Source organism: Danio aesculapii, chromosome 13 (genome assembly GCF_903798145.1).
Source record: "Danio aesculapii chromosome 13, fDanAes4.1, whole genome shotgun sequence".
Lineage (NCBI taxonomy): Eukaryota > Metazoa > Chordata > Actinopteri > Cypriniformes > Danionidae > Danio > Danio aesculapii.
Window position 1 is genome coordinate 23,767,869 of NC_079447.1, and position 13,801 is coordinate 23,781,669.

General features: G+C 37.4%; 1 protein-coding gene across 1 annotated transcript; it reads right to left on the minus strand.

The window, feature by feature from the left end:
* Nucleotides 1-3,286: 3,286 nt before the first annotated feature.
* chst3a (carbohydrate (chondroitin 6) sulfotransferase 3a) lies at nt 3,287-13,428 on the minus strand. The gene is made up of 3 exons (XM_056470984.1): nt 13,275-13,428; nt 4,861-5,047; nt 3,287-4,777 (listed from the first exon to the last, which is right to left on the minus strand). The coding sequence occupies exons 2-3, from the start codon at nt 4,938-4,940 to the stop codon at nt 3,604-3,606; spliced, it is 1,254 nt and encodes a 417-aa protein (XP_056326959.1). The 5' UTR covers nt 4,941-5,047; nt 13,275-13,428; the 3' UTR covers nt 3,287-3,603.
* Between the last annotated feature and the right edge of the window lie 373 nt (nt 13,429-13,801).

Here is a 13,801-nt window from a genome sequence, read left to right on the forward strand (position 1 = left end):
TTATATATATATATATATATATACTTTTTAAAAAGTGGAAAATATTAAATGTCATCTGTATGGACCGAGGTCTAGTCTGCACTTCAATATTTTTAATAAATAATGCCACTATTGTACTCTGGGTTCACAGCTGGCTGTCAGAAGCTGCATTTTACACTGAGTGCCTCTTTACACAGTTGAAATTTATTCTCAGTCAATATCTGGTAATGTCCAGATACATTTTTACATTTTTTTTTTACATCCTAAAATAATGAGATGACAAATTCTGACAAAGTTGTGCTTTAATTTCAACAAATTTACAAGGACTCCACTCACCATAAATAACTATAACAGGACCACTTGTTTGCTTCACTTTTGTGTAATAATGATTCTTTAGCTTCTATTCAGTAAAAGGAAACACTGTTCCCAGACAGACACAAGATTCCAGTACACACATTCACACAGACAAGATTGTGTCTCATCTCATAAGTATAAATTATTTTTTCTTCATCATTTTTAAAAATGAAGGTGTCTAAAATCAGTAACTCGATCTCAGTTAGCTTGTCCAAAAGGCTTCATGTTCAAATAATTCAGGTAATGCAATGCACAAATTCCTCCGTATTAAGCCCAAAGTATATTAGGTTTATTTTATTCTAACATACGTGCACAGTTGACAACACAACCTTTGAAAGTATACTTCATTTGATAGTGTACACCTCAACACATGCACATTAGGACAGTTATAAGAGATCAAATGTCTTTTCTCTTGTTTAAAATAGCGTATTTGAATGTATTTTATTCCCCTCACACATGCACTCATCAACCCTGGCCTCTATTGTTTTTGGGCCTTCAGTAGTTTGTTGTTGTTATCATTTCTCCTCTTTTTTTCGACTGTGAAACCGCAGTCTTTCAGTGGACAAACTTGTAGTGCAAAAACAATTCAAAGTGCGTGAGTAAGATATGCATACATTGTGCACGTGGTCAGAAAAAAATAAAAACAGGCTGTAAACATGCTCTATGCTGATGAGGAAATTCATGTAATGCACACTATACACAAACTAACCCAATCAGGGCTCCAGACTGCAATCAAAAGGTTGCATTTTGCACATTATTTCCAACCAGCTTGACTAAATATTTGTATGTCTTTTTCCCACTGGATGGTACAGTTTGGTTTGGTTTGGTACAGCTCACTCTCTGGGGCTTTTCTAGTGCGTTCAGGGCCTAGTCCCTCCTCAGGTGCAGTTCCAAGAGAGCCACAACATTGCCAAAATGTCATGTATACACACTGCAGATCATTGATTGGTCCGAGAGAATTGTCAACAAGCATCATTGGATTTGCGACACTAGATACCAAACCTGCTATATTTAAAAAGTCCTCATTTTAAAGCAGTGTTTCGCAACCACATTCCTGCACTGTAAAAAACAAAAAGTTAAGGTAATTCAAACCATTTGAGGAAACTGATTGCAACAAACCCTTTAAGTTCAAAAACTAATCCTAATGAGTACTGTGAACTTAATCCATTTGAGTAAATGAAGCAATTTGAGCAGAGTAAAACCCAATAAATAAAGAGAACTCAAACCGTTTGAGGAAACCGATTGCTACAAACCATTTGAGTTAAAACAAATCTATTTGAGTACTGTGAACTTACTCTATTTAAGTTTGTTATGAGGTATTTAATTAACTCATTACCTTCAACACCGAGTTCAAAACTCTTTTCGAATGAGTAGAATTAACTTTAAGTAAATTTTGAGTTAACTACACTCATTTCATTTGATAAAGTTGACTGTTGGGTTTTATAGTGTGGAGGACCACCATCTCTGCACATTGTCCATGTCTCCCTAACCAAACACATCTGATTCAGATCATCAACTCATTAGCAGAGACTGAAAGACCTGTAATAGGTGTGAAGACAATGGAGACATCCAACACATGCAGTGTTGGTGGTCCTCTAGGGACGTGGTTGAGAAACACTGTTTTAAAGAACACAATTTCATTGGTAGAATCCAATCACTCTGTGTTGTGGGTTGGTTTGTGTCACTCATTTGTTTATGTTGTGTTTACGATGATGTTACAGAAGTAGAGGCGGTGCAACTATAGCAATAATCCTCCCTAATTTAAGCGGTTTTAAACTGCAGACTAAATGCAAACTGAGTCAAGCAAAACCAAACCAAAGCAAACTGAGCTGTGCTGTGCTGAAAAATACTGTATCATACAAAAATCGTCTTTCATAAAAAATTATTTGCCAGACTGACAAGGAATGACATTCTGCTTTGCATGAGATACATTTCACCAAAATCAAAATAAAATAGCCCTAATTTTTGAAATGTGTGCACACAGACCATTTTAAATCTCAGTTTAAAAGACAGCATGGCGTGAGATAGAGTGAATGTGTTTTGACCAGTCGAATAAAAGACTGTGAAATAAAGGGTTAAGTTTGAACTATACTATGATACCAAACGTTAAACTAATTTAAAGCCAACAGCTATGTTTCCATTCAAAAATGCTAATTGTATTTTTGCGAAAAACTGGAATAACGCATAAAAGACATGTGAATAAAGCAGCGATTCCATCCAAGAAGTCAAAGCGAACAAAATCGTCACTTCCTGATTATCTGGCACCAAATATCAACAGTAAAAACTAAATTTGCTGTGGTAGGAGAAGCTGCGTGAATCTTTTCTTTATTTAATAAATGATTTGAAGGCACTCCTGACACGCAGTAAACGCGCAGTGGCAATTGAAGGCGTGAGATGTGGAGCACAGATGCTCTTGACAGTTCTGGAGGTAATTGAAAATATAATAACACTAATTCAGAAATGGTTACAGCATTTTAGAATGACCAAAACAACGTTTCATATGTTTTACAATGTGCTCAGCCTGCTGGTTTGTCCATTCACAGACATTTTTATCATCACATCATCTATAAGAAAATCACATGACTTTTTTAATGCACATGCTGGAATTTGTTCGGTAAAAGAGTTTTCATCGCAGTTTATACGCATCTTTTCTTATCGAATAAAAAGTTTATCTTACTCAGTTATGCGCATATGTTTTTTATGCACATTTTCAAAATTTATGCGCATCTTGGCATTTCCATCAGCCTTTTTTTATGTGCATATCCATAATGTGCATAAAAATAGGTGGATGGAAACGTAGCTACTGTCTTTACATTTTATTTCTAACAAATGTCATAGAAGCCATAAGTTTAGACCACTTGATAAGGAAGTGAGGTTGTTATACTTGTGGTCATTGTAATCAACAAATAAATAAGAAGAATCTATTGCCATTTTTAGAGATTGTACTTTATATATGAAAATATATACTGTATATGTCTGGATTTTAGCTCTTAACTCAGTCTACTGTTAAATGTGTATTTCTAAGAGACAAAAATTACATACAGCACTAACAAATCTGGTGTTGGTGTCACCATCTGTAGAGCTTAGTAGCACCAGTGCCACCGCTCTCAAAAGCTAGTCTGGAGCCCTGCGCAGCAAGCATATATAAAAATGAAGTATACTTTGGACTTAAACAATGTCCCAGTGTGCTACATTGTGCCAGTGTGTCTCTGCTATGCATATAGCAATTCATGCTTAGTTTTCCTTTACCAATTCAAAAACAATTTAGGACTAAATAAATTGCTTTTCTTCCAGCACACTGAAAGATTTGTTTAAAAGTGTTTGTTCACTGTCTATAAACCTGTACCCAAAAAGTTTCATGGTCGGTCCACAGACTTTTTGTACAACTTGAGCCAGTTTGAATGGTATACTGAGCCGCCATTTCTCTACTTGTTCTGAAGAGTTTTTTTGTGTTGAATACACTCCGTTTGCCTCTGTTGATGCGTGTGTGTTCCTGAGGATCCAGTCCCTTGCTTGTGTCGTCATCGGGATGCCTGTGAAATTGTACATTTCTGCTGCTTTCTGCATGGGGTACCGGGCGATATCCTCATAACGTACTAGCATATAGCGTTTTTTCAGCCATTTTGGTTGACTTAAGCCCAGCTCGGCGGAGATTCGGATATTGTTACAATTTCCTTCAAGGCGCTTAACCTCTTCATCCTCTATTGGCACATCCCCATTGACAGCCCAACTTTTCCAGTTCTGGTACTTGCCAGCAAATGCGACCATCCTCGAAGCCAGGATAGCTCGAGGGTCTCGCACAAGCTGTATGAGTTTGACATCCAGCCGAGGGTCCTCTACTAGAGAACGAAGTGTGTCTAGTTGACGAACTCTCACTGTTTTGATCACCCTGTGCTGTTTTCCTAGACAAGCCTCGGACGCCATGGTCAAATTAAGCGGCCCACAACGTCTCGTCTTGCAATGGTACCTCTCAAAAATGTACTTTACAACTGGAGTGCAGACTTGCTCCTCACAAAGGGCTTTGCTGGACTCTCTGCGAAACAGGGAAGGGGTAACGTGATGCCGTGGAGGAGGGCTGATAAAGCGCTCCAACATTGAGAAGTTACACAGGAAAAGATGCTGCAGGACGTCTCTGTACATCCAAACAGACATGCTGCCATTTGTGCCACTCGAGCCAATGGATAGCATCCTCTCCACATGCCAGAGCGGTTCAAAGAGGTAAAACATGTTGTCGCCCTGTTGGTTGAAGAACTCTCCTACGAAGGAAGATCCTGTCCGTGTTGTGGCCATTAAGAGGATGTGCTTTCGACCTGCTTGACTACCATTTTTACCATAAATGCTCTCTAGATAGGAACTGTTGTCCCCTGTTGCTACCAGAGTATTGGAAGCATTGTAGGGCACTGGAGGCTCTGGTGTCCGTCGGAGAGTCAGCTTGTCTGAGACCCTGCAATTATTGAATCAAAGAAATAAAGGTAAAACACCTTAAATTTATAAATTCATATATTATTTATTCCCACAAACTCTCACCTTGAAATAATATTGTTTTCCTTTTCAATGATGACAAGTGCCACAATGCAGATGATGATGACTGCGTACTTGTTCCTCATCCTCAAATGAACTCTTCTTTCAGAAATCCCTCCACAGACTGCTATTTAGTCACTTCTGCCAACAGTGTTAGGTTCATCTCATGTCAGAACCTTGGTTTACAATTCATCTGCGATTAAACAAAATCAAGAAGAAAAAAAAAACATGTTTTGGTACAATTTCCACACAGACATGAAAATCCCACTAACACACCAATACTGTGTATTGATTCCAGGTGGTGACAGATTTATAACATTTGGCACAGGGGAGTATAAGCAGACACAAACAATTTCAGCTTTGTTCCCAAACAAGCAGCCTGCATTGTCATCACCTGTCCAGTAATTCCACTAATGTGGAATGATGAGAGATGATCAGGTTCAACAGCACAATGTCTCAGCAGTTCACTGCTCACTATGGCTTACAATCAATCAGCAAAAAGTAGTACTTCTTTAGTATTGTTATTTTTTTATACTATACATTATAAAGTACACATAGTATCAAAGTTAGACATTGTATTAACTTTATTACTAACTATTAAATGTAGATGTTTTATTTTAATACTTTTAGAATAATGTTGAGAGTGACAATGGAGTGATAGAGTAAGCTTGAGAAAAAACAACAATATACAGAGCATTGGTACTGACTCTAGACATCCCACAGTCAAATGTCACTTCCTATTGCAGCAAGACTGAAATGCTTTTATTAAATCCAAAGAATCCAGATGGTGGAATTAGATTTGTTTGGCTGCGAACAGTTTTCATTTCTGAAGAAAAAGCTTAGATGTACAGTCTACAATCAACTTTGTATTGCATTGTATTATTTTGCATTGTTTATAATTGCATTTATGTAGCATTTAATTTAATACACCTTCGTATGAAAGCAGACAGTAACAACACTGTAATCCTAGGTTGTTTTTTCTCTCCTGAGAGTTCAGGACCTGAATTACTGCCCGCTTGTTATGGGGGTAGTTTTTGTTTACTGTAAATAAACACTTGATTTGCAGTGTAATTAACTAGATTTGGAACTGAAGGTTCTACAGAAGGCTATAGTATATGAAAAAACAATAACACTTTATTTTGATGGTTCATTTGAGTGTTAGTAGACTGTCTGCTTAATATCTGTTAATACTGCTCCTTCAACAGACAACTGACTATAAGAAACTTTGCAAGTACATGTCAACTTACACTAACCCTAACCCCAACCTAACAGTCTACTTATAATCTAATGAGACTTAGTTGACATGTAGATGCAATGTAACTTAAATTTAACAAACGGACCATCAAAATAAGGTGTGATCGAAAAAACTTTGTTATTAGTGACAGTGGTCATTAAGTGAACTGCAGCCATCAACTTGTTGCTTGGGCTCGCATCCATGCACATGTACGAATGTGATTCAATATACTCACGATGGACTTTTATGTTATTTATATGAAATGGCAATAGAAATATTTCTGCAGCAGTTTGTAATATGCACTACAAACCTTCCTCTCAGTAACAAAATAAAGAGACACTTGTGAGGTCAATAGACGTTTTTCTTTAAAGTTTCACATATTAGCAGTTTATTGTATACAAATGAATAATTGGATTTACAGAATTCCGTTATCCTCAATGCAATGCAAATTTACATTGAGGAGGTGCGCACAGTTTTTATTTCCTGACTTCAACTTATATAGGCAGCTAATATTAACAGGTGGAGTTTCACTCATATAGAGAGTCAATCATACTCCAGTCCTCCATTGGCTGCACCCCAAACATACTTCCTCTTTCTCTACAAATTCTCAGCACAACATTAAAAAAGTCTAAGCCTTTATCTGTACCGAATATGTGCAGCACAGGACACATCTCTGCGAACAGGAAGTTTAGCTGCAAAGCTCAAGTTAATTTTTTCGACAATCCGGCCTATGCTCCATATACTTCAGCAAAAATGCTTCATAAGTCATACTCATACAGAAGTTCGGTTAATATATGACCTTTAAGCAATACAAATAATTGTTTAATGAAAGGAAAAAGAGACAAAAATAAAAAATATATATATTTCTTTTTCCCGACATGAGAAAACGGCACTTAGGAAATTATCTGATCTTGCTCTGCAGCTCGCTGGTATCATATATCATGTGGTATCACATTCTTTTCATTAAATCAGACTAAATGTTTCATAGAAAATCTAAAACGGGGAAGATTTTGTTTTGAAGTGCCATTACAGTTTTTCTTGTTTGCTTTAACATGGTTAAAGAAACTAGGATCCACTTCGTTTTCCTCATTACTATCCCAGCAGAGCAGAAGCTATGTCTTGCAAATGTGTACACCCTTTCTCATTGGATTGAAACATTTTACTCAACATTTTTCAGAACAGTTAACAAGCAGTCCAAACCCCATTGTTTTAGCTATGGTAACCAAACTGAAACCATCTATTCCTAGCCAATAGACACTACCAAGATCAGTATGAAATCTCTGAAGAACCGGTTTGACACTCCTTCATACAAATCTTCAATTAGCAATCAGTCTGCAAACCTCATAAAAAAGATGGCAGGTCTATGCTGTTCTTTGCCAGCATGGATGGAAGAGGTCAATAGTGGCTATGTCTTGTACTCCTAATAGAATTGACTCTAGATTTGTGCTTTCTATAATATTTACAGTATTTAATTGGGTCCCTTTTGTTTTGTTTTCTACAGTATTTCAGTTTTCAGCCACAGTTTGTAAAAATGTCACGGATTCAATAACATTTTAATCAAAGCATTTCTTATTCTGGATCCAATTCTTTGCAAAAAGGCAAATTTGTCACAGCCTACATAGAAAGTCAGCAAACGGCACTGGCAATAGGCTACAATGTCAAGCAATGGTACACTGATTCACACTGGGTTGTGTATTTTGTTGTCCATTGTGTAATGATTGATTGAAAGAGCACATATACTTGTTTGCAAGTTGTGCTGTTTGAAGGCAAATTAGCTGTTGTTGCATATTTTAAATGTTTTGGCATGGTTAGAGCCTTTTGCAAGCAAAATGTGTCATTTTGACCATGAGTGCCGCTGTTTAGGCCGTGGGTTTTAAAAATGTGGAGTTTTAGTTGACAACTGCATCAAAGCAATGAAAAAAAGCTGTAAAAGGTGTTTATGCAATACCAATAATTTAAATAAAGGCTTTATAAATGTTCTAAGAAAATTATTAAGGCTTTGGTACATTTCTTAAATCATTTGCAAAACAGTAAGTGCATTTTTAAAAACGACTCGTACAAATAGCAAATTATGATCAACATGACACAAGCGATTGACAATGTACTGTAGGAAACAGCAGAGAATTGTAGGTAATCATTTGCATGGATATACCAAACAAATGAGAAACCGCTTTATTGATGTACACAAGTGAATCACTGAACTGAAGATTGAACAGGTCGTTTTGAGTTTCAATTCTGATCTGAGAAATGTACCAAAGCCACTGAGAAAATCTGTAATGCATATGGAACAGATTGTTCATCTTTATTGAGTAAGAAAACTCCCTAATCTTAGATACCTGTTTCCTGTGGGAAATGATAAAGAAATTACACCATTACACCTCTACAAATAAACCAGGCTGTGGCATTGCAATAAAACCAATTGCTTTAGGGCATGTTTGACCCCAGATAACCCCACTGAATGGCTTTGAGTGGGTGAGCTGCTATAACCTGATGCAGCTCCATTCATGACTTCATGTCATTTAGCAGCAGTAATGCATGGTGTAAGAAAACCAAACAACAACAGTGAGCGGCCAAAGAAATAAACTAAAACCGCTGGAGCTGAGTGAGGAAATACTCTCTGTGATGCATCAATCATTCCTTATGCTAGTGTCTTGAATTTATTTAATCTACAAAAAGCTTCCTATGTTGAGGCAAAGTTCACACAATCTATTGTATTTAAAGCATGACAAAAAAGACATTTGACTATAATCAACAAAAATGTGCTTCCCTACTCAATGCCGCCTTCCATTATCCCACAGGATGGTACACCTTTATGGCTGTTTCCACTGTCAAAAGGTACCAAAAAGCTAAATGTACCGTACCATTTTTTGGGTACCCTTTTGAAAGGCTCAAACAAACCTTGTTGTCATCTTGATGGGCAGCCACAAAGCCAAGAGGAAGAGCAGAATCTACCCTGTGCACCGTAGTTGTTTACAAGGCCATCTAATGCGCAAGTAGTTTCACTTCTCACATGCGCTCACTGCTCATCTATATTTGAAATAATGAACTTCGTGAGCTGATGATAATAAAGTGTGTGTGCATTATTAAAGTGCATTATTGAAGTGCTTCTGACATTCGATCCTTTCAGAAACAGACAAACGTGAGAGTGACAAGCGAAAAAACAAAGGAGCAAATGATTCTTTCAGCAACCTAAATCATGAACAAACTGCCTATTATCATCATATTATCAAACTATTATCATCACCTTTTGAACTATTATGAAATTGGAATGACGGAATTACTTTAAAACAAGAGGTTACATGTGCTGGTGAAGATTAAAGATGCAAATGACAGGTTTGCACTGACTGGGCTATATGTTGCATGTTGTTTTTGAACTCAAATAAGGACTAAATGTATGCTGTGTGTAGTTTTTTTCTGTAATTGGTAGCATATAGGAGACTGTAAGGGTCTGTATGTGTTCATATATGTTGCATTTATTAATTTATTTTATATAATTGCAGGCAGTATCATTGATCTGCAGTTATAATCAAATCATGTTCATATAAAGGTTAGTAATGAACATGTATACACAAGTATTTATGGGAATAAAGCATCTGTTTTGTGAGAAGTGCTTCTCATATGATATGTGAACAACCCGAACAACTTTACTGTAGACATTTCCTCGAACGAGAATGACGTCGATTGAAACATTCTGTTGTACACCACGCCCACCATTAGTACTCTTTTGGCAATGGAAACGCAAGCCTCATATAGGTGACCCGAACTGGCCCATACCGTACTGTTCCATCTAGTGGAAACGGGCCATTAATGACACTCCCTTATTAGCACACTTGACATTCACTGCAAACATTTGTAAAAATTAACATGGCTCCTACAACAGGTCTGACAGGGGTTCATCTGGATTATATCAAGAACACATATTTGCAAATAAACCAACAAGACCATTGTCTGACAGAAGCTTTAATGTATACGACACTGTGCTAAAGATGGTAAGTCTCGAAGTAAGACGTGTACCAGTGGGAACGCTGTCATAGGTAAATGCCATGCAATTTGTCTGCACAAAGAGTAGCATTTAGGATACGACACAATTTTTCGAGCCGTCAAGGAATGATAGTGCGCAGTCTAAATAAATATAAACCAATTATGTGGGCTTATTATGCCATTGCCGTCAAACTGTCATGCACGACGGTTGAGCTGAAATCTTTACATATTCAAAAGCCACTGGAGCGTTTGACAAATCTGATGATCTGCTCAAGCAGAAACGGACATCACTCTGTTCATCATTCCCATACAAATTACATTAATGGCTTCTCTTACAGCTGTATAGATGTGTTGGTGAGTAAAAATGCTTTAATAGACCTACTGCAGCAGCAGCAGCGTTGGTTTATTTTCATTGTGTAAAAAGTGTTTGGATTTGATTTGTTCCCCAGAGATGGGAGGAAGATACAGCTTGTTAAAATAAACTACAGCACATCTGATGCATTCACACCAGTCTGTGACATATGGTCAATCATTTTAAACCTTTGGGATGGCGCCACTTTTTTTTTATTCAGTAGTATTACTCGAATGTAATCTAGTGGCATTTTCTGTCAGAAAACATGACACAGGAAGTGAGTTAGCATGGCTTTCAGAGAGGTGTGCGCCGTCTGGGGCCAGGGAGCATGTTTCATCCTTGTGTTTTTGTCTTGTTTCATTACTGAGCGCTTTGCGGTTCAGCAGTGCGTGATGGAGCCTTCTGGGAGATAGGCAGTGTTTAGCTGGAGTTCTTCTATATGAGATAAATCCACTATCACCAGTGACAGGCTCGCTTGTGCTGCCCGGGCCCACGAGTTGCAGCTGCGGCAGCGGTGGAGGAGGGGGAACAGGAATGGGAACAGGGGGTGTATTTGTCATGGACGTATCACAAAATGTAAACCTTAAAGAGACGTGGCACCAAATGGCTTCTTTCACACACACAGACACTCACACACACGCACGCACACACACACACACACACACACACACACACACAGTAAAGGCACAGCATGACTTTCACTTGTTTTGAGTTAATCACTGGGGAGTAATTTTACTGGTAAATACTATGGTAACATTGTAAAAAGCTAAAACATTTGTCTTTTGAATTTCTGTCTTTATTGGTCATTGATTAAAATTTAAAATGGGGTTTTCAATAATACAAAATAAACAAAAATAAATATCACTTTTAGAAGGACTAATTAAGGGTCACTGTGCAGCCCCTAATTCTGATTACTTGGCATCTTAGATACTTCGAACTATAGGTTTTAGCTATTTCTCAGGAAGATTAATTGAAAAGATGATATTATATAATCCCTTAAACTTTTATAGTGTAATAACAGGTCAGAATAAGTATGTTGTTTCATGTTTCATAAATCGGCTATGTGACAATGGAACATTATCTCGCACATTTTGAATAGATTTTCAAAAACAAAAGAAAAGCTAAACATTAAAGCAAACATTTTACTTTTAGCAAACCTTTTTGCTAGGGGTGTCAAAATTAATTGTTTCTTTGGTGCACCGCAATGCAGACGCGGACAATTCGGTATCAGTTCAGTAATAATCATAACCGGTTATTACGTACTGGCGTCATTAACTCATATGTGCTTTGTCACGGTAACGTTAGCTTACTATGGCGAGGGAGGTGAGCGTGAGTAATTAAAACACTCCAGCTACTTAAAAACGCAGAAACTGCACAATATACTGCTTGTCAGTTTGCTGGACAGTATTTTACTGACACTGAACAGCAGAAGCCCCTATTTCTCAGCGATTGAGAAAATGAAAGTAAACTCCATTTCTCTCTCTCTCACTGTAGACTTCTGACCTGTTGGCGTGACTTTTCCTCTCCTAATACAGCATTACTTCTGTATACAGTCATTGGCTCTACTGCTCTGGCGCTGTTCACCGATGATAAACACTGATAAACGGCATTAGCAATCACAGCCTCATGTTTCGCGAGGTTTCGCAGGCGAAAGTATAAATCCAACTTGATCCATTATAGACGCAGGGGAGAAAACTCGCTCTGCAGGCACGCTCGTGTCTGTATCAATGATGTATAAAATTAGAGCCAATCGCAGCCCTTTCTGTTGAGCGCATGACCAGTCATAGCGGTGCAAGTACTCGCCTGACAAGGCTCAGTATACGAGCGGGATATTTACATTTGCTTATTTGCCATGAATGCTCATGTTGTTCTGTGCCTGTTCTTGAGTTTTTAAAAGTAGATAATATATCTGACTGCTTGTATTAAAGGACAAAATTGTATTACAAATAATCTAGAAATAAATTTATACATTTTTCTTGTGCTTTGAGGTAAAATATAAAGGTGTGCATCTATATAAAGGAAAGCATCATCAATGCACCGTGATGCATGTCAAATTGAACCGAATCGATGGCAAGATAATTGTAACTATCCGAACCGTGAGACCAGTGTAGGTTCACACCAATACTTTTTGCATATAACATAACTTTTGTTCATTTATTGACATGTGGTGCCATAATACAATTGCAGCAAGAGGTTCATTACTCAGTTCTTTACTTAATCGGTTTCACAAATGGTAAAGAATACTAGGATTAAAATCTGTAAACTCATAAGATTAAGTTAAATGTTAAGTAGGTGGAAAGTAGTGTTGTCACATGACATTTGTTTGGTTTTGAAGAGATATAGATAAGAAAGAAAGAAAGAAAGAAAGAAAGAAAGAAAGAAAGAAAGAAAGAAAGAACATTTTTACCAACATGTACCAATTAATTATATTAACTAGTGGCTTATTACCTGCCTAATTGAAAAATATTGCCTGCTTATTAATACTTATAAAATACGTCTTCTGTATGACCTTATTCTACACCCATAATCCTACCCAATATCTAAAACTAAATACTACCTTAATATCTCATATTAGATTTCTTTCAGGCAAAACTCATAGTTAATGATTTATTAATAGCTAGGACTGTATCATGGATGGATGGATGGATGGATGGATAGATGTGAGATGTGAGAATTAAGCTAAGCAAAATACAACAAACTAAAAAACTACCGTTGTCTGGTGCAGTGAAAGTGATTTAAGCTGCAGAACTTCCAGTGAAAGTTAATGCAGCGTGACTAAGACACAATAATATAAAAAAAAAAACGACAGGACTGGACTGATAACAGATGCTGCTGGATTGAAAAAAATCTTACCTTACTGAACGGAACTCTAAAGAAGTGGTTCATCTGGAGCATCCTGAATCATTGCGTCTGGTACACATTGTTCCTGTGCGAAAATGAAAACGCCAAAGAGCTGCGCTCATTTACGTGAGGGAAGATTACTCTAATTACACGAAAGAAAAAAGTTGATCAAACTTATAATATAGACTTAATACACTTGTTTCCACGAACAAAGAGAGACCATTCTCTGAAAACGAACTTCCCATTTAGTCATTTCTAAACAGGAATTCATACGCTAAACGTAAAGACTTTTTATTCATGTATCTCCATGTGCGTTTTTCTCCGGTAAATCATGCTGGGAAACGTGTCCATTACTCGGCGGTTTCCAAGTTTTGGGCTATCCTTGGATACACGGTCACGTGGTCAAATAAGAACCCCCAGTGTGTGTGTGTTCACAAGGGCTTTTCTGTTTGAGGAGGGCCCGGGACACTCCTACGTGGATTCCTTCACCCCGGTCGATGGGGTCTGAAATCTCACTAGTGAGTACACTCAAAAATGAA